Source organism: Crocodylus porosus, unplaced genomic scaffold (genome assembly GCF_001723895.1).
Source record: "Crocodylus porosus isolate Cpor-Errol unplaced genomic scaffold, CroPor_comp1, whole genome shotgun sequence".
Taxonomy (NCBI): Eukaryota; Metazoa; Chordata; order Crocodylia; family Crocodylidae; genus Crocodylus; species Crocodylus porosus.
The window spans coordinates 79,245,615-79,266,853 of NW_017728886.1; the positions used below are offsets into that span (position 1 = coordinate 79,245,615).

General features: G+C 41.7%; 1 protein-coding gene across 2 annotated transcripts in view; it reads right to left on the reverse strand.

Moving 5' to 3' along the window:
* ULK4 (unc-51 like kinase 4) overlaps positions 1-21,239 on the reverse strand; it is a 442,797-nt gene that overhangs the window by 78,616 nt on the left and 342,942 nt on the right. For both annotated transcript variants that reach the window (XM_019537396.1, XM_019537387.1), the window contains exon 33: positions 20,060-20,158. In XM_019537396.1, coding sequence (XP_019392941.1) covers positions 20,060-20,158 — 99 coding nt within the window. The remainder of the gene's footprint in view (positions 1-20,059; positions 20,159-21,239) is intronic.

Consider the following 21,239-nt stretch of genomic DNA (forward strand, 5'->3'; position numbering starts at 1 on the left):
GGGGGGGGGGGCTTACAGTGAGAGACAGAATAACGTATGAAAAGAAATGGAATATTAAAATAAAATATGAAAACAAAAAATCCCTAAGTGGCATCCCAGCTTACCCTAGCTTGCTAAATACCTGCTCAAATAGGAAAGTCTTACAGTGCTCCCAGAGGATATCTGGGCTCAGGCTCTGGCAACCCTCAAAGGGGAAGGAGCTCTGAAGCTGAAGAACAATTATCAAAAACAACCCCTCACACATTTTTGCCAAGGTGACTTGGTATACTGATGATAATAGCATGAAATTGTTTTCAGCTGTCCTTGGGGATTCAGGTACCTAGGTCTCAGACCACTTAGGTCGAAACCAGCACCATGAACTGCAGCTGGAAGCCAATGCAATCTCTGGAGCACTGGAGTTATGTTCTCCTGGCAACTCATGCCCATCTGAAGGGAGCAGCTGCAGCTTTTGGATGGTCTTCAAGGACAGCCCCACACACAGCATATTGTAGTAAACTAGCCTTGAGGTTATGAAAGTATGGATGATGGTGGTCAAATCCAAACATGAAAGAATGGGTCATAGCCTTCTTACTGGATGGAAATGAAGATGGAGAGAAGAACTGCTAGCCCCCATTAACACCACCTGCAAATCCAGGGGCAGCAGAGGATCCAGGATCACCCAACGCTGCAAAACTGAGTGAAAAGGGGAGGTTGAACCCCATCAGTCCCAAGCCATCCTGTGTCAAATGGTCTGCCCACCACTATCAACACTGGCTAGTCTGGATCTAGTTTTAATTGGCTCTCCTGTATTCAATCCCCAACTTCTACCAGGCACTGGGGCCCAGGTCAGATGACAAAGAGAGATAGGGATGGGTGTTATAAGCATGCTTATGGTATCTCACTTGAAATCTCTGCACAGTCTCTACCAGCAGATTCATATACATGTTGAATAAGAGTGGTGACAAGAAAAGTTACAAGGGGATGGCACTTACCATTACTACCCTCTGAGACCTCCCTGCGAAGAAAGAGAGGAACCAATTTAAAGCAATCCCACTAATACCTACCAGGTCATGTAAATACTTTATCAGCACCTTGTAGCCATGTGTATCAAAACCCACTGAAAAAACTAGTAAACTCAATGAGGAATAATACCCCCCATCTATCTCCAAGTGAAGATCATCAACCAAGACCACGAGTACAGTCTCTGCTGTACCCAGGAAGAAAGCCTGACAAGGGTCTAGGGAATCCAATTTCATCCAGATGCACCTTGACTTGTTGGGCAACTATCCACTGAAAGACCTTTCCCAAAAAAAGGGAGCTTGGAAACAGGGCAAAAGTTGGCTGGGGAGAGTTTCTTGAGTAAGGGATGGGCAGCTGCAAACTTAAGTACACCTAGCACCCTCCTCTTCCAGGAGGAAGCACTGACAATCCCAGTTCCAGTCCCCCTCAGCTGGCTTTCACAAGGCAGTCTGGGCATGAGTCTAGTTCACAGCTGGTTGCTTCCATTCCCCCAAAGCACATCCTTTGCATCAGTGTGACAGCAACTGAAACTGATCCATACACAAACAGAGACAAGACTGAACTTCCCCAACTCTGAATTCTGACTGCAGCAAAAACGTGGCAGTCCCTGAGCTATGCTGGAAATGGGCAATTTTTGTCTGCAAAGTAGGTGGCAAACTTTTCATAGTGGACTGTAGATGGTTTTGGATTAAAGAGTGGCAGTTATGGAAGGGAAAGTGGACCAACAAATGCGAAATGAATTGGAGCACAGAAACAAAGAGTGAGAGTCTGATGGAAGATGGACAGAGGTGGGGAAGAGGGAGAAAAAGAAGGTAGGAAAGAAAGGTGGGATACTAGATCTAGTGTTCCTGTACTAGTTGACCACTGCCAAATGCATTGGTAACATAACCACTCCATTCCCACTCTTTTATAAAGAGCTGTATAAAAGAAGAGGAATGGTTGGAAGAAAAATGAAGGTTTCCTTGAGGCGATAAAGGAAGGAATAGAAGAAGGAAATAAACAAATTGGAGAAGTTAAGTATGAGAGAGGTAGAAGACTGCTTAAAAACTTGCAAGAGAGGGATTGTGCTGGAAAGAGATGGACTTCTGGTGAAATTCTATGAAAAATGTTGGCAATGGCTGGGGACAGATATACTAAAGACATACAGGGAAATAATGGGGAGATCAGGAAGGATTTTGCAGAAGGTGTGGTAATTTTGATATTCAAGAAGGAAAAAGAAGATGTGTTAGGCAACTGAAGGCCAATAATCTTTTTAAACACAGACTACAAAATGATGGCAAAAGTACTGACCAAAACAATGTGCGACTGTTTAGCAGATGATACAAGAAGAACAAATGTGTGCTGTTCCTAAGAGGAGGGTATCCCATACCCTATGGTTAATGAGAGATTTCATATTGGATGTGCAAGACAGGAAAAGAAACACAGTAATAATGAATTTAGACCAGGAAAAAGCTATGATAGAGCTGAACTTGCTCTCATGTCTGAAATATTATGAAGGATGGGGTTTCACATGCAAAGATGATCGGATGGGTCAAAGTGTTATATAATAATGTGGAAAGAAAGGTTCTTTGGGTAGATGTGATATATTTTATTAGATCAACTAAAATAGTTGGAAAAAAATGCTTTGCAGGCTTTCAGATACAAACGCCCTTCTTCAGGCATTTGGAGACTCTGCTGCTGTTATGAGTTCTCCACGGCAGAGAAGAAGCTAAAGCATAACAAGAAGTCTGTGAAAATGTAAATAAGTGGAAGTCTGCAAGACAATAGGTAGAGATAGGAGGGGAGGGGAGGGGAGAGAAGATGTGTGAAGGAATGTAAGTGGTCAGCTTCAGGCAGGTAACCTGATGAATTAGATGTCAGGCAGGTTATAATGTTATAATGTGTCATAAATCCAATTTCTATATTAAGTCCATGTTTTTTTGTATTCAGTAGATTTATGAAGTGAAGTTTGTAGGCTTGTCTACAAAAGGTGTTTTGTAAGTTCTCTTTGAGGATTAGGAGTAAGAGATCAGAGAGGGAGTGACTGTTTTGTGAGAAGTGGGCACCCACAGGTAATTAGATATTTTTGTCTTTCATGGATTTTCGGTATGTATTCATTCTGGTATGCAGTTGTTGTTTGGTTTCTCCTACATATTTTCCATCAGGGCATCTGGCACACTGGATGAGATATATTACATTTCTGGAGGCGCAGGTGTAAAATCCAGGAATGGTGATGGTTCTGTTGTGGGTGAAGTTATTGGGGACTGGTGGAGATGCGTTGGTAGGTTTTACATTTCTGGTTATGGTCTGGATCCATTTGGTGTGGTTTGGGTCATAGGAAGTTTGCATCTGGTGGTGAGGTTAACAAGGTTTGTTGCTTGTTTAAAGGCTAGGATGTGTGGTTCTGGAAAGATATCTTTAAGAATAGGGTTGTCTTCTACTGTGGGTTGCAACTGTTTGAGGATTTTCCATATAAGTTCCAGGGAATGATGATATGTCATAACTAATGGTGTGTGATTCATGGGAATTTTCTTTTTCTACTGAAACAATTCTTCACGTGATATCTGGGTGGCTCTTTCAAAAGTGCAATCTCTCTCTCTGGAGAAGTGTCCTTGTTGGGTGAAAGCCCTTTTGAGATATGTGATGTGATGGTGATGGGGGGGAGGGGTACTTTCCTCTGTGTAAATTTGGTGGTATTGGCGAGCTTGCTTGTAAATTACAGCCTTTTTGGTGTGTGTGTTTCGGTGATTGCTGGTTCTGTGTAGTTATATATGTTGTGGTCCATGGATTTCTTGTATGTATGCTAGTTCGTGGCTTGTATTTTACCATTCTGGATATTGATCACGACGTCTAAAAAGGAAATGTTGGTATTGCAGTATTCAAGACAGAGTCTGATGGAGGGCTGATGATTGTTGAATTTGTGATGGAAATCAAACAAACAGAAACTGCAGGCTTTCCGTCCAAATTATGAAGATGTCATTTATATCAAGAGGGATGTGGACAACATGGAGAGGGTCCAGAGGAGGGCCACTCACATGATTAGGGGGCAGCAGGGCAGGCCCTACGAGGAGAGGCTACGGGACCTGAACCTGTTCAGCCTCCACAAGAGAAGGCTGAGGGGAGATCTAGTGGCCTGTCACAAACTAGTCAGAGGGAACCAGCAGGCACTGGGGAAGTCCCTGTTCCCCTGAGCACTACCAGGAGTGACCAGGAATAACGGTCACAAGCTGGCAGAGGGTAGATATAGGCTAGATATCAGGAGGTACTACTTCACTGTCAGGGCGGCTAGGATCTGGAACCAACTTCCAAGAGAAGTGGTGCTGGCCCCTACCCTGGGGGTCTATAAGAGAAGGCTAGATGGACACCTTGCTGGGGTCGTTTGACCCCAGTACTCTTTCCTGCCATGGCAGGGGGTTGGACTTGATGATCTGCTCAGGTCCCTTCCGACCCTAGAAACTATATATCTTATGTACAGCATGGGCTTGATGGTGCAGTTCTTGAGGAATTCTTCTTCCAGGTGGGCCATTAAAATGTTGTCATATTTTAATGCCATTTTTGTGTCCATAGTTGTGCCCATGGTCTGGAAGACATGCTGATGTTGAAACTGAAGTTGTTGTGTGTGAGGATGAAGTGTATAAGTTCAGTAATATCTTGAGGTCTGTACTCTGAGTTGTAATCTTGCTCTTGTAGATATGTAAGGCAGGCCTGGATGCCATCCTGGTGTGGGATGTTGATATACAAGCTGGTGACATCCATAGTGGATAGGAGGGTGTTGCTGAGAAGGTGGTCTATGTTTTTGAGTTTTTGCAGAAAGTCTGTTGGGTCTTGGATAAAACTTGGTCTTTGGATGACAAGATGTTTTAGGATTAATTCAATGAAACCTGATATTTCTTCAGTTAGGGATCCATGGTTGGAAATTATAGGTCTGCCAGGGTTCTCTTGTCTGTTGATCTTAGGGAGCATGTAAAATGTCCCTGGATCCAATCCAATTTTAGGGACATGCTCCCTAAAATCCACAAATAAAGGAACCCCCATCTGAAGAAATATCAGTTTTCAACAAACCCGTCCTGAAAAATAAGGATGAAAAGTGATTGATGGGTGTGGGGAACTGGGAGAATTTACAGAAGTTTGATCCGTGAGTGTTAGAGGGTATAATCAAGATCTTGGGAATCCCAATGGATGCCAAAGGGAAAGAAATAAAGGCATGGGAGATGTTAGATTGGGATTGTCAAATGGTAGAATGTTATCTTTGAAGGATAAAATGGCTGTGGTTAAAATGGCATTCTTGTTCATCATTCTTTACATGGTAGTGGTGTATCCACCATCATGGCAGAAGATAAGGAGGGTACAGAGGCAGATATGCATTGGGGGAGGTGGGGAGGGAGGGGAAGTAAAAGAGAAATGGTAGTCAGAATATAGCTATACAAAAGCAGGGAATTAGGAGGTTGGAGAATGCCAAATTTGGACAGCTTTGTATACATCTAGTTTATAAGTATGTTCTTTTAAAGTGGCAATGGAGAGGATGGGGAAGACTGCATGTTTCTGTCCTTTCCTGGCAGAAAGAACATTAAGAGGGACATGTACACAGGAGACTGGAAAAAATGTAGGCAGGGCAGCCACCAGCTCACTATGCAAAAATGGAGAGTTTCTTTATAATAAATAATCTAGAAGGAGTGGGATTAGAGTGCTTGAAAGACCATAATAAAGTGACTAATATGGTAAGAAAGAAAGATGATAACAATAGTTGGCGATCTAATGGAAGGACATATGGCAAATGTGGTGAAAAAAGTGACAGAAACTAGACTGAAGGGAGAACATACAAATATCATATCGCTGATGATATGGAACATTCTTCCTGTGAGGGGTATTCAGCATAAATGGGGTTTGGGAAGATTGGCAGTGTGTCTGAGAAAGGGATATGGGGCTGAAGAATCTGTATCGCTTGTATTTTGGGACTGCCCTTTTGAGCAAGGTGTATGGGAGGTGTGCATTGATTTTTGAGGACGATCAATATGAACTGTGACCTAACAAGTAAAATGGTGTTGTATGGGTTAATGCCCAAAGAACTAGAGACAGAAACTGAGAACCACACTACTTTGTTTACTACTTAAACAGATATGCTGTATTACAACTCCAAATTAATTCAGGGAAATCCTATGACTGATGATGATCACAAAGATCATATAATCTATGAACTGTGCACAGTTTTCCAGTAATGGTCTCACCAGTGCAATAATATATCCTATGCAGTTATTTCATTTTGAAAAACAGTATTCACTTCTTCACAAATATACTACATTAAAAAAGATTACTACTGGTTTATCCTTATACTAATAACAGGCAAAAGATTTACATTAAAGACAAAAAATCACAGATTTTACATATACCAAGGAAATTCTATCTAAGAATCTAGCTGACAGTCTTTTTAAGAGACCACAGAACAATGGATGATCTTATATGCTAGGCACCTATGCATGCATTGCATAACTATGTAAGTGATAATATATTTGCCTGACTTCTGTCAGTTAAGAGAAACCTTTATTGTTATTTTAACATAATTCTGGAGAATAACATTTATCATATTATGCCCCTTAAGATACTTTAAAGTATAATTTGCCAGACACCTATACATAAATAAAGCCCACTTCTTTATATCCTTCATAAATCCTGAATTAAGATGGAAGTTATAGATTAGTAACTCTAAGACATAAAATACAGGACACCCTCGCTATTCACGAATCTGCTGTATGCGAATTTGAATATTCGCGGTGCACCACACCAACTGGCTGAGTCAGGGTGAGCACTGTCGCGGCTCCCTCTGGTGCTGCACTAAACTCCTGCCTCTGCAGTTAAGCCAGGCATGGTGTGCTGCATAGGGCGGGAGAGGGCAGAGCTGGGGAGAGTAGAGGGGAGAGCAGAGCCAGGCGGGCAGACGGGGAGGGCAGAGGCAGGCAGGCAGAGAGCAAGTGCCAGAGCTGAGGTCGGAGGCAGCAGCAGCATCTTCTCCCCCAAGGGCAGTCACAGTCAGTCTCTAGGCACTGCGGGGGAGCCCCGCGCTTCCAGCCTTGTGTGGGGTGGGGGCAGGGGATGGCTGTTGGGTCTGATGGGGAGTCCTGTCAGTATTCGTGGATTTTTCCATTTGCAGGGTTCTCCTGTAAATGGTAAGGGTCTCCTGTACTATATTTGACCCAATACCATAAAAGTGAGAAGATCCTCAAAATTATTTTTCTTCTTCTCTGGGATTATTTTTTTCACTTTGACTTCTTTCCAAGCTTAAAGCCATACACTGCTGATATCTGATTATTTGTTTCTTGACCTACTTACTGATATGACTTATAAAGCAACTGACAAGTAAATGTCTTATCTGGTAAGGTAACAAGAAGGAGTAGTGATAAACATAACTTTAATTCCTGCACGTATCTCTAAAGTCTCAATTCTAAATAGAATAAAAAAAGTCTACTGATTTCATTGGAGGTTTTCACTGAGCTAACTTAATTTCCCCATTGCTAGAAAAGCAACTTATCAGTTAAAAAAGGTTAAACAAAAAGAAGTCTTTTAAATCACTTATTTTACATCTCTAAAGGCAAGAGAATATAACCTACAGTATCAGTCTAGGCTATGGAATTGTTATGGGGTCAAAACATTGATGTACAGTAAAGCTTCTTACAGAGAAAAACCACTACATCTGCTTTTTAAAATACGGCCTGTCCTCAAACCTAAAAGAACATCCATGCAGATTTATCCAGGATCTAGCCCGGTTTGGAATAGCAGTCACCTAGTTGATCTCTACCAGCAAGAACTAGAGGAAATAATCAGAGTAACTGTTCTCAGTGGAAACTAGAGATTGCTGGAGTAAGGTTTGCTGGGGAGATCAAACCAAACCAACATAAGCCTGAAGAGTGCAGGATTTTTGCCCAGGCCTTCCTGCATCAACCATGTATGAAGTATATGAACTCCTTGTGGAGTTCCTCCTGGGCCCTGGAGACTACAGCTCCTTCAATGAGGTCACAAGAAAATGAACACAATGTAGCTCAGAATTAAAGGGGAAGTCCAAAAAGGCTGACACCCTGTATGAGTGTGTCTACAGCAACATTTTTCTTTGCAACTCCCACATTATGTGACATCAGTGGAATTGCACAGTTGGATTCACTAATGTAGATGGGGCCCTGGGGATATGACTGTATTAGTTAATATTATCAGCCAGTGTATACTGGTATTCCTATTAGTGGCAGCACACAAGAATGAAATTTCAAGAGAAAGTCTGGATGAATGCATAGCTGAAAGAATAAAATGCAATACGTTAAAGCTGGAAAGCTAGAAAAATGAAACGCTGACATTTGGGGAAGTAGTTTCTCATTTAAAACAGAAGCAGCCAAGTTAGGATCTTGTTGCTAGACAACAGGATACTGTTTGATAGTTCATCTCACTTCCTAACAAGCTAGAACAGTGCTCCATTTTATTTTTTTAATTCAGCGAGTCTCAATCTGGCTGTTGCCGCACCCTGGAGCACCTTGAGATCCTTTCAAGGGGGTAGTGGTGTGCCATGCAATGCTAGCACAAGATAAACCCAGAGATTTCAAACAGGAATCCATAGTGTTAAAAACATTTTGATCTGCTCTGTAATTTTTCTCTAATAAAAAATAAGTGAAAGCTGAGAACTGGTATTTTCCAAAGGGTGCCTTGAATCTAACAAGGGGTATTCAGGGTCTAAAGCAGCTGAGAATCACTGTTCCAACTTGACAAATTCTGTTAGTAATTTGCTCATTTGCATATCAAGAAAGCATGTGTGTATCTGTGAATCATTTACTTAATTTTTTTAGCCAAAACACATTATTTGGTCTGACAATGGGGGGCAAAACAAGAAAAATCAAAACCTAGTTCTCGTCCTTTAGAAAAGGAAAGCAACTGCTCACCAAAACATGACAATTCTTTCCTTTTGTTAACCAAAAGGCATCTCTAGGTGGTTTCTATTTTGTCCTTTCAGTTTTAGAAAAGTTTAGGTCTTGAGCCTTTCAATCATGCAGAAGTGTTAGAGCTCCTTCCCACCCATCTCATTCTCCATATGGCTTGGACTATTTTGGGATATTGACCATTTGAATTTCTAGTAGGGGACCCAAAAATCAAAGTAACTTGTAGAAATGTATTTTAAGGAAATAAACTTATGAATGCTCAATGATATACTTCTCTGGTAAAATTTGTAAAATATATAGCAACTCCTTGTAACAACCCTTGATGCACAGAAGTCTTGCATGTCAAGCCTGAGCTTCATTAGATTTATGATTACTTTAGCCTTCTGAAAACAGGTTCATAATGTAAAATCTTAACTGTATTTAATTCTGATACAGATCTTATTTGCTCTATGTAGCTTAATGAGAATTTGGCATGAAACATGAGGGGTTTTTCTTATTATAGCACTGCATTTTTGTAGTTTATTGCCAAAAATGTGTTCATTTTGAGCCCAATTTCATTGTGTTCATGAACTGCAAACCACTGCAAGAAATGTGTGATCATTTGAGCTGAAGTGACAGTTTTCACACCGATGGAGTTGTTAGGGCATCTAATTTGAGAGTTACAATGAAACTGTCTGGAATACCCTGAGGGGACACTATTTCAGCACATTAATGAGGTTACACACAAAGAGAGTTTATTACGATAAGAGATAGATGTTCATTAGATCAGTAATATGATTACAGAACATGCTGTACAGGAAGGACCGTTGGGAACTACACACAAGATGATTTTGCAAACATTAAAGAAAATACGAAAGCAAGCATCATTATTGAATCTGCTAACTTTACTATATTATAATTACTAGTAAATGTGCAGTTTTTAAATGAAATTTTAAACATTATAATACTATATTTCAAAGCAGAATAAGCCTCCTACCTAGCCAAGGAAACCACATTTTAGGGTGGATCTTTTTTTAGCTCCCTTGGTCTAATTAAGACCCCTTTCTGAAGTTCTGTACTTATGACCAATATATTTTTACTTCCCCGGTGGTTTTGCTGTGCAACTCCAACAAGGGAAATTCTGACTAGTAGTCAGCCCTGCTGGAGTTCAAAGTGAGTAAGTACTAGCACAGGATTTTAGACAAGTGAATATCAAAGTGGCACCATTTCAAGGAAGATCATGGCAATGCCTTCTTTTATACCTACAGTGTACAGTGAAGAAAGTTTTACATTGGTCCACAGATAGCCCACTTCCATTAATATCTCGTAAAATCACATTATGCGGTCTATACACAATGCTACTATTTCTACTGATACTTTGGTGCCCCAAAGACAGCTTGCTTCCCATGCTCTGTAAGCGAAGCAGGTGCACAATCTTCAAATCATAGAACTGTAGCACTGGAAAGGACCTCAAGAGATAATCAGACTCAAACTTCTGCATAAGAGAGAGAAAGCTTGAGAAGTAAAAAAAGTAGCTCTTGTTGAATGTAGATTTATATGATACCATATAAACAATCAACAAATCTTCCATCATTTAAAAGAGATGTTGTTTGGGAAATCATCACTATTGCCAGTTGCTCTCTGGTGTCAAAAACTTGAAAATGTCATTCACCTGAGATAGGGCAAGTTTCCCACCAAATCATCTCTCACTAACATGATATGATCTAAGAGGGGATGGAAGAGAAATCAAGCATCATTCAGAGGTAAATACTGTATTACAGTTGGTTGGGAAAGAGTTCTTTGAACAGCTTGTATAAACGTCAAGGCTACTCTGTTTATAGTAAATTATCACTTGCAACTAGAGATTTCTGATTTAGGAGCCATCACTCATGCCATGGCAGACCAAGAATGGGAACAAAGAACAAAATGAGGTTGCTCATTTCTAACTGAATTTTAAATCAGTGGCTCATTCTTGGGTTGGAATGGTAATTTTGATTTTTTTGAAGCTATGCTTACGTAACCTTACTTAAATTTAGAATAAAGATAATCGTTAACTCATGTAAAAATATCACACAATTACTGCTATGATTAGTAAGATTTAGGATCATCTGCTGTCCTGCACAAAGGCAGTTCACACTAATTAATGCTTCTTCCTTGGTTTGGAACATTTTCTTGGTGAGTGCAGTGAATTTTAGAAACCACTTTTTCTGCTTTTGTAAATTTGAATAAACTTTTTCAAATTTGCAAACATTTGACTAAATCTGGCATATCAACAAGTCTGATTTTTTTCCATGTATACCTTCTGCACAATATAATTTTAGCTGTAATATGCAATTTACCATTCTTTTTAAAAGCAGAAGCACTAGACAAAAAGAATCTAAATGGAATTAGTTTTAAAAAGTCAGCTTGACAAAAAGAATCTAATAGTGAGTGCTCAATTTACTTAGCTTTGATTGATCAATTAAGGGCAATACTGATCATGGGTTTAAATACTGCATTAGCTGTACTCGCAATTTTTCTGCATGGTGGGTTTTGGAATGATTTCTGCTTCCATATTCTTAAGAACTCAGAGGTTTCATTTAAATGCAATTTTCGTTTTTTATATTTCCTTCAGTGTACCCAAAGTAATGGACTAAATCACAAGTATAGAAGGGAAACACTGATTCTAAGATTTGGGTATTTTCATGTTTAACTCATATTGACTTTTGAAGAATTATTAAAAGACCTAAGCATTTAAAACTTTGCCAAAAAAAAAGATTCAATGGGACAGAGGATATAAATCATCATCTCGAAAGATATAAATATCAGTGAGGGAAGGATTTGTTCAAAGTCTAATAAGTTACAAACCTGGTAAAAATAATGGTGTGAAATAAAGAACAAGAGAAAATCTGAATTCAATGACAGAAAATTCTAATCAGGGTGTGGACCAGTAAAAATATTATGGCTACTGAAAAGGGATCCATGGGACTTATGACAATTAGGCTGAATCTGCTGTAACTGTTTAGCTTGTCCATTCTATTTCACAAGTAGAATCTGAAGTGCAGTAAATTACTGACTTTATTTATAGCTAAATGATGTTCTTTATCTTCATTTGTGGTGGAACAGGGGTAGATGTAACACAGCACAGGGTGTTCTGTTACTACCAGCGGCCTGAGTGGCAGCTAGGCAGCTTGCAGCTGCCTGCAATGCCAATTAGGCAGAGCGGCCTGATCGGGAGCAGGGCCCAGCTATGCTCTAAAAGAACTGAACCCTGAACAGCAAAGGGGCAGTAGTTTGCTGCTGCAGCCAAAGGAACAACACTCAGGTGAGCTGCTGTCCATGGAACGCTCTTGGCGGGAAGGGCTGGGGCTATAGGGAAAGAGGAGACCCCATGGTTCTGGGCATGATTGGAAACTGCACCCTGCTGGGTGTGGACCAGTGAAAATATTATGGCTACAGGACACATGACCTGGTGAGATTATCTATGGTGGGACAGTCCTCCAGAAATGCCAGGTCAGTTACCACCCCAGTGAAAGGTGAGTATGGGGTGTCTTCTAACCCTAGCCCCACATCCCTGGTGGGTGAGATCAAGCAGGGGGAGCCCAGACTCATAGAGAGTACTGAGGCAGGGCCCAGGTCAGTGGAGGGACCTGTGGCAACACCCAGACTCTTGGTGGAGGTCTGAGGTTGCATACAGAAGCCACCATGAAGCTCTCGGGGAGGAAGTGGGGGGGGGGGGTCCTGAGCTTTGGGGAGCTATTAAGGAAGCTCCTGGGGCCAGGGATAAGGAGATAGCCCAGGCAGAGCTTGGGGACAGGGGTTGGAGCCCTGATCTGGTGGGGAGTGAGGGTCCTGATGAGACTCCAGAGCTCGGGTCCCAGTGTGAGCCACTGGAGGGAGAAACATATGCAAGGCTTGGGACACGATAAGGAGATGTTGGAGTCGTATACATAGGCCCTTGCCATCAGGGCAGATAAATAGGCGGCCTCCCACCTCATTAACATTGGATAATTAGTAACATCAAAGCATGGCAGAAGAGGAGGCAGGCAGCTGGCTTTAAAACAAGTGGATGGGCCTACATTTAGACTAGTTCCAGAATGCTCACTTGTTATAGAAGACAAGATTGAACAAGTGCAATGTATCTGATGAGTTCTCAAAAACAGCGAGATTCTCCACCCCCTCCACACTTTAAAACAGTACAATTGGTTGTCTGTCTATGCCTTCAGAGTTTCAATTGTCCTACAGTATCTTGTATCCCTCTTTCCAGAAGGGCAAAGTCAGCAAAACTCAAAAATCTGAAAACCAGAAAATGAAGATTTAAGATGTACTCCCTGTAACCTTAATTGTATCACCTGCAATGCTCCAATAGACCATTGAAATTATTTGCAAGTACTCCAGGTCCTTTCATTGTACTAGTGCAGGTGTATTAAATGATGGAGGAATTAGTTGGAACAACTTAGTAGAGCCTGTAGGAGACAATCTGAGTAGGCCATGCCCCTTGATGGACTCCACTAGCATAATCTGGGGGGAGGGGGTACACCTGCAGGGTACCAGCCCTAGGTGCCGACTAAGAGAGGGCATTAGGATGCCTCCTCCATGACCATGGCTAGGGCAGCTCTTCACTACATGGTCATAGGAACCAGGCAGGCACAGCCCTGTATATAGCCATGTATGGGGGGAGGGAATGGGGGGGGGGGCAGACCAAGTGGGGCAAGTGGAATGGTGTCCTCTTGCCCCCCCCCCCCTGGAAGTCTGTATCACAGGAAGTGCAGCCATGCACCCAAAAGCATATTTGGGGAGAGGGAGCGAGCAGGGCACCAAACATGGCTCCCAGAGAGCCCATACCATGGGGCTGCAGCAGCCCAGGCCGATGCTGCTACAGTAGTAGAAGCTGCCTTCTCTGTGTTTTGCTGACTTTGCCCTTCTGGAAAGAGGGGTACAAGATACTGCAGGGCAATTGAAACTCTGAAGGCATAGACAGACAACCAATTGTACTGTTTTAAAGTGTGGAGGGGGTGGAGAATCTCGCAGGAGCAAACAGAATAACATCATGCTGGTAATCACTTTTGTGGTTCCACAGATAGCCCAAGCTTTTAGATGATGTGACTCTGGTCCAAGTGAAGAGAAAGGCAACAAAAGAATTTCTTTGTAAAGCCTAAGGAAAATTCCACTTGTTGGACTGTTTCTGTTCAAAAGAACAGGGCTGCCTGAGATCCTGGAGGGATGGAAGAGCTTGTCTAGAGCGCTATCTGTATCTCAGGTTCCAAATTATTTCCTGAGTAGACATGATACAGTTTTTATGGGTTATAAATGCTTATTACCATGACTGGCTTTACCCATGCTTTTTCTCTCTTAGAAAAGTTTATTTGGGGTTTAACAAAGAACAGATTTTCTGTTCTTGTGTGCACAGGTACCATTTTTCATTTGTGTGTCGTATTTTCACTGTTGGAGAAGAATACTGTTTTCCTGCTGTTTTGACTGAGGCCATAACCCTGCAAGGGTATTGCTACAATAGAGCACTAACAGCTGCATGAAATGCTTCCAGTTTTTGAGTCTGGTGCATCTGGGAGAGGAGAGGAGCACAAAGCACAGCCAGATCAAGGTTCTAGGATTCAGGGTGGGGGCCTGCCCAAGCTGGGTGGTCCTTATTCTTGGGGACCATTTTACCATGAAGGTTCGCTATGCTTCTGCTAAAGGTCTTTTCGTGGTCACTCCCTGTATCTGTCATGAAACACATCTCAACGACAATATCTGCTCTAACAGTTCCAAATGAAAAGCTGTTGCATGACCATAATCAAATGACTGCTGGTACTCTTTTTGCCTGTTTGAACTATTGCTTGAGACCCCTTCATCTTGGACTGCTTTGGTGATGATCCCTTGCAGTTATCTGGAGTGCAACTGCTTTGTACACAGCTGAAACCAACTGATTTCTTTTCAGGGCCTGTAATACTTTTACCTCTTCCCAGAGGTATGAGACCTCTATGCAGCTCCAGTAGACAGATCAGTAGCCAGCAGCTGGCATCCTTGAAAATGCACTAGGAGGTTGTGTAGATCATATAGAGAAGACAACTAGTGAGTTCCCAAAGTTTCAGATCCTGGAGTGTCCAAGCAGTATCTGGCCATGCATCAGAACTCAGTGTGAGATGAGATCTAGGCATCATCACTATATGACCATAAAGTTCATAAAGGTGAGCAGAGAGGGCACAAAATGGTGTGGGAAGGCAGCGGATAGGCAGTTGATTTGAGGTAGCTGCCTATCAAGAAAGCAAGGGTAGGCTTGTAATTACAATTACAATTTCGCACCATCATGATGGTCAGAAAAATTATTAAAACTGTGGCACCATAAGTTGAAGGCAGTTAACTTGCAGCAGCTGACTGACTCAAGCAGAGGTCAAGTACAAATTAAGTTGTCAATCACTGAGTGTTAAACATGATAGAGAGGTGTGCAATCCCCAAATTAGGAAATCTAAGGCGTCTACGTGCTGAAAGCTGTAAAGGGAAAACAGCAGAGGACAGCTCAGTTTGGACAGCTCCTGCATAAATACGGTTTTCCCTTAGCATCCACTTTCTGCTACTGTGTGAGAAGATACCTGGCTACTGACTCAGAAAAGGAAGGCTTTTCTAATGTTCTTATATTCTTGTTTGAAAAAGAATACCATATTTAGCCTTGACTCATCTAGGAGTAAATTTTACACTAATGGGTCGAGCTAAATCTCACTTAGAAGTTGCATCATTCATATGCAGCTTTTTTTGAATGGGGATGCCATTACTTTATATAGGTTAAACTGCTCCTTGTTCACAGTCCAATCCTAGCCTGCACTCCCATGGGGTACAATGAATTTCGAGGCAAGCAAGCATGTGGATTTTAGAACACTTAGATAAATCAACCTTTAAACAGAAAGTAGTTTGCAGAGAGGTATGAAGTGATCCATTCATCTCTATTTTAAGTTTTAAAATGAATGAGAATATCCCACAGAGATGATTACAGCCTGAACCAATAGCTCAGAGAGGTGCGAACTACTCCATTCATCTCATTGGATGTTTCCATGCCCACAAATCCCTAGTTCCAGTAGCTGACAGCCTGAGATTTGCATCACACATTTCCATTGTTAAATTATTACCTAGCCTCAGCCTTGTGTGCTTGGTGCATATTTCTCTCATGATGTCTTCAAATCATGAGACCGTGGGCCTCTGAACCCCTCTTCCTGTTCCCTTCTGAGCCACTAAAGGACAAGCGTATTCAGAAGGGAACAGAAAGAGGGGGTTCATAATGCTCCTGATCCCACCTCACAAACCCTAGGGGGGTCAGGGATACCCCCAGGTACAGGATCTCATGTGGCAGAGCAGAGGAGGACAGCCCACCCAGACTGAAGCATGTACAGCCTATGCATACCAGAAGGAAGAGCTCAGACCTGTCTCCCTCAACCTCAACACAGAGGTAGAGAGGTAATCAGATACCAACAGTGGGACAGGGAGTCCCTAAACCCCTGTTTTTCTGAAGGGGACTGGGGATGGAGGTCTGATAGGGACCCACAAAGTATAGCTCACATGTGAGAGCATGAACAAGAGCTCAACTGCACTTCTCTCTCCTATTCTTTCCACTTTTCCATTCCTTAATTCCCTTCTGCTATTAATGCAAATATTTGTATATATAATCTATCTTGTATCTGAAAATAGCTTGAGTCTTCCAAATTTCTTATTAAACTCAAATGACATTTTCCCAAAATAACAACAGCAATGAAAAAAACCTTTTTGACAGAGGAAGACAGTAAAGCAAGATGCTTTCTTTCCCCCTTTCCCAAGATTTTGGCCACATGTTACCTTTGATCTGCTATTTGGACTCCTTCCCTCATACAAGCTTTTTTATATGGTTCTTTGAATGCAGTGTAAATGCTGATTTTGGTCCCCTGTTATCTGATGATAACCTCTTCTTTTAATCCTGTAAATCACTGGTAATGATCTTTTTTGGCAGGCATGACACACATTAGCCTTAGACCCTCCCTGAGTGCCACTCTGATCCCCTTCCCCTACCTGACTTTCTGCTCCATTTTCTGAGCCCTGCCTGGTGCTCTTTGCCCTATCTGCCACTATGCTGCCTGTCTCCTTCCCAGTCTGCCATGTGCCACACGTGGTTGGCCACCTCGGCTATAAGGTATTTTTAAAGAACTTTAGCATGGCTATTTACATAACTCTTCTACTACTTGCCCCTCTGCTTGCTGATGCATTGAACTGCTGAAATTTCAAGAATCAAAGACAGTTTAAAAACTGTGAAAATTCTAAGCCTCTGATCTGTGACAGTCATCCATAATCATAATTAAGTGAAGCTCAAATTCAAAAACATCCTGGAAGATATAATAGAAATGACTAAGCCAGACAAGCAGAGCTTTAACAGGGTTAAGCTGACAAAAATATATACCATATACATATAATCTGAAGAGTTTGTTGTTAAGTGCACATGTTGCCTTGAACCACTCTTTGAATTTGTGGTAGTGATACTACATTTAAAGCATCATTGCATTCTAAACAACTGTTTTCAGTCACTTAAAATCTTTTCAGAACTGTTTGTCTTTGGTTGAATGTACTCATCTTTGGCACAATTTAGATGTAGATTTTTATTTGTTTTGAAAAGTAAAGTTATTTCTGAAGTATACAAGTATGGGGAAAATGTTGTGTGCTTCAAAAATACTCAGTGCAGCTTTGACTTTTGCATTAAGTTCAAATGGAACTTTCATAGATTTCATAGACATTTTGGGCTGGAAGAGACCCCGAAAGATCACTGAGTCCAGCCCCCTGCCCCAGGGGCAGGAATTCAGCAGGGATCATAGGATCCCAGCAAGATAAGCATCCAAATGCGTCTTGAAGGCATTTAAAGTGGGTGCTTAAACCACCTCCGGCGGCAGTGTGTTCCAAACCTTGGGGGCTCAGACAGTGAAGAAGTTCTTTCTTACGTCCAGCCTGAACCGGTCACAGTGGAGTTTGTGACTGTTTGATCTTGTCATCCCCTGGGGGGGCTCTGGTGAACAGTTGCTCCCCCAGATCCTGATAAGCACCCCGATAAACTTACAGGTGGCCACCAAATCACCCCTGAGCCTGAGCTTTTCCAGGCTGAAGAGCCCCATTGCTCTCAGCCTCTCATCATAAGGTCTGTTTTCCTGACCTCAGATCATGTGCATGGTTCTCCTCTGCATACTCTCAAGCTTTTCCACATCCTTTTTGAATTGTGAAGCCCAAAACTGGACACAGTACAGTAAAGTAAAAACTTGGTGAATCATCACATTCATAAAGAGTTCAGATGGTTTGAGGAGGACCAGGTCATCACAGAGCCTTTAACATCCATACCAACTCATCTGTCTCAGGCCATAGACTTGCATTAGCATATATACACATAAGCAGTAAGGTGGGAGGAGGGGGGAGACACTTTAACTAGAGCAACTCTTGGAACTGCTCCGAGCCCCCCCCCCAAAATAATATTTTCTCCCTCTGCCTACGACAGAACCTGTGCCTGGCTAAAGAAGGATTTCCCTAGTAAAAGGTATGAAGAAACCCCCCGCTCTCTGCCACTCACTTGGGACAAACCAGGTGGCCCCTGTAACTCCTTGGTTTCTTCTTGGTACTGGTTGGTCAATCAGCCTGGCCAAATAAAATTCCTAGGGTGAGGGGAGGGCTTTCCTCTTCCTCCAGTGGGCATTTTGAAAAGCCACAAGCAATATGCCCCCAGGTGCAGCCTGGATGATTCCCTGTAAGTAAAGACCTGGAAACTAGCCAGAAGTCAAGAAATAAGTATAGGCAGTTATGCTTTAAAAGGATCATTGTATCCAATATCTGCAAATTATCAATTTACTTTTGTTTGCTCTGACTTCCTTGTTCAACACCCTCCCCTCCCAAATCAATAAAGGTATCTGGTTACAGCATGCCTGCCTATGGATTACTGGGGATAGGCAGGCCTTTTGCTCCCTTTGCTTGGCCAGCAAAGTTGGGCTTGGCTTTTTATTTTTCTCCAGTACCTAAGCCTATCTTTGGATGCTTTGGGCTGACAGAAGCACCCCAAAATATTACTGTGGGCAAAGCACCCCCAAGGCTTACCTGGTCTGTGTGCCCTGGGCTACACAGAGCCCTCTACCAGAGACCAATGCCTAGGTGGTGGCAACGTTAGGCCAGGTTGTGGGTGTTTTCTGGGAAGGGGGATGGCTGGCTGTAGGCTCCCCAGGGGAGACTCCTAAAGTGTGGTTTTGGGCTTGGCACAGTGAGGAGGGTGGCTCTGCATAGTAGTGCCCTCTACTGTGCCATCGCAAAAGGAAACAACCACAGAAGGGTGTCCTTTGAAGACCCTTTGTTGAATGTATTTCACTTTGAGCCACAGCATTCTAAGCTGGGGAGATTTCAGGCAAAGGTGTGACCCCCTAAGGATAGCCCAGTGGAAGCTTCCAAAACTTGGAGATATCCTTATGGCTATTTAATAGTTACATCAACGTTCTCCTACCTCTCTCTTCTGCAATATAAATGAAACCGAATTTATCTAGTTTTAGGTTACACCAGAGTAATAACAGAGAAACACATGCAACTATTTTCTGCTTCATAACCCTTACATCAGAAGTTTCTGTTTCTTTTGAACAAGCGTGATTTTTTCAAGTTAACACCTTTGTATACAAATTTGTGATAGCTAGTCAAATGGTAGGTCATTTGTGTTAAGCATATCCTTTCAATCTCTTTTAGGCACTTTATAGATCTCAACAAAGCTCTCTGTTTTTGTGTTGAATTCTGTCTTGGTTGTTACTTTAATGTGATATAGCTAAGTCACAAAGTGAAACTCAAGAGGTTAAAACCTGTGTAAAAAAAAAAAACAAAACCCAGGATGCTACTGTTAAGCACTGCAAAATAAGAATTGTTCAAAACTAGTCAGATTTATCAGCCGCAATAATTGTTAATCTACAGATCTCAAATGTCCTGTTTTTTTACTCAGTGGTCACCATTTCATCTGTAAGTACCGGAAAAGACATAAGCCCAAAACAAAGCTAAACTTACATAGCCTAAGTTCTGAGCATGTGGCCCTCAAAGTCTTGCAATGTGATAAACAAGTTTTTTGCAACATGCTTTATGCAAAGTATTTCCAAATAATGAAAATTCAGTGTCTAAAGCTTTGAAAAATGGAATTCAGATGAGTAAATCCAACTTCAGCAACATTCCAATAGTCTTACAAATAAGCAAGTTCTTACCAGTTGAATAAGCAGGCTAATTAGGTCTGTCAGGGGTTTATTGATAAGCAGAAGGTCTTCAGCAACCTGAGTATCTCCTCCTGTGCCAGATTTCTGAGCCTTTGCAAGACAGGGAAGAATAAAAAGGTGTCTTGGTGAGCACTTAGTTCTGAGAAACAAATAAGGTCCATTAGGTGGTGAAAATCTGAATGGAAATTTGTAGGGAACTTAAACTGCCTTTCCTGGTTTAGTATTCAGAAAGCCCAGTTGGGGTGGGGGAGGAGTTTCTCAGGGATCCAGAGGTTTGGTGGCAAAGGATTAGTGGAAGCTTCATCTGCTGTAGCTCCTACAGTGTGCTGGAAGCTCCAGCAAGTAATATTGCCACTGCCCCGCTGCCACCAACTTTCTGGACCCATGGGAATCCAAATTTCTTGCATATTTTGTGCACTCCAATTTCCAACTGGTTCTGGAGAAAACATGAATGTTTTATGCAAGAAAATGCAGTAATCCCTTCCCCCACCTTGTTCCGGCCACTTGCTCGATCAGAACAGTTAAGCAGATTTACATGAAATCTTCTGCTTTTGAATTGCTCAAAGTTATTATTTTCCATTTATAATAGTGAAAGATATTTCAAAGCAATTAACTGGTAAAGTTTGTAGAGTGCTTTGAAATCCATAGGTATAAGCTATGTATTACTCAATGCATTATGATACAGGAACATAGCTTTGTCTTCCTTGAGTCCCTATCAGGAGATCTTTATCATCTCTCTAGTAAAAATTTCAAATATTATTTGCTTGGGATATGCCTGGGTTGAAAATATAACTGATTATGTAAATTGTGTCAACAAGAAGGCAGATATACAGTACTGGCTTCATATCCATTAAATCCTATTAAAATCAATTATAGGTTCTCAGTTATATGAAGCTAAAATACAAAACAAAGTGGCTATGCTTTTGTTAATTTTTCTGCCCTCTAAATGTGCTCAGTAAAATACAAGTCTGTCTCTTCCTTAGGATACCCAAAGGAACATCAAAGCTCATGAGAGATACTGATAATCAGAAGTGATGCTGTTATTAGTGTAAATACAGAAGTCACTTTCAGTCAACTGGTTGAGGGCATGTATCAGATAATCTTAAGATACGCAACTTGCATGATTTACTGAGGTGCAAGTAAAAAAGGAAGTACTTCAATAACTATTATT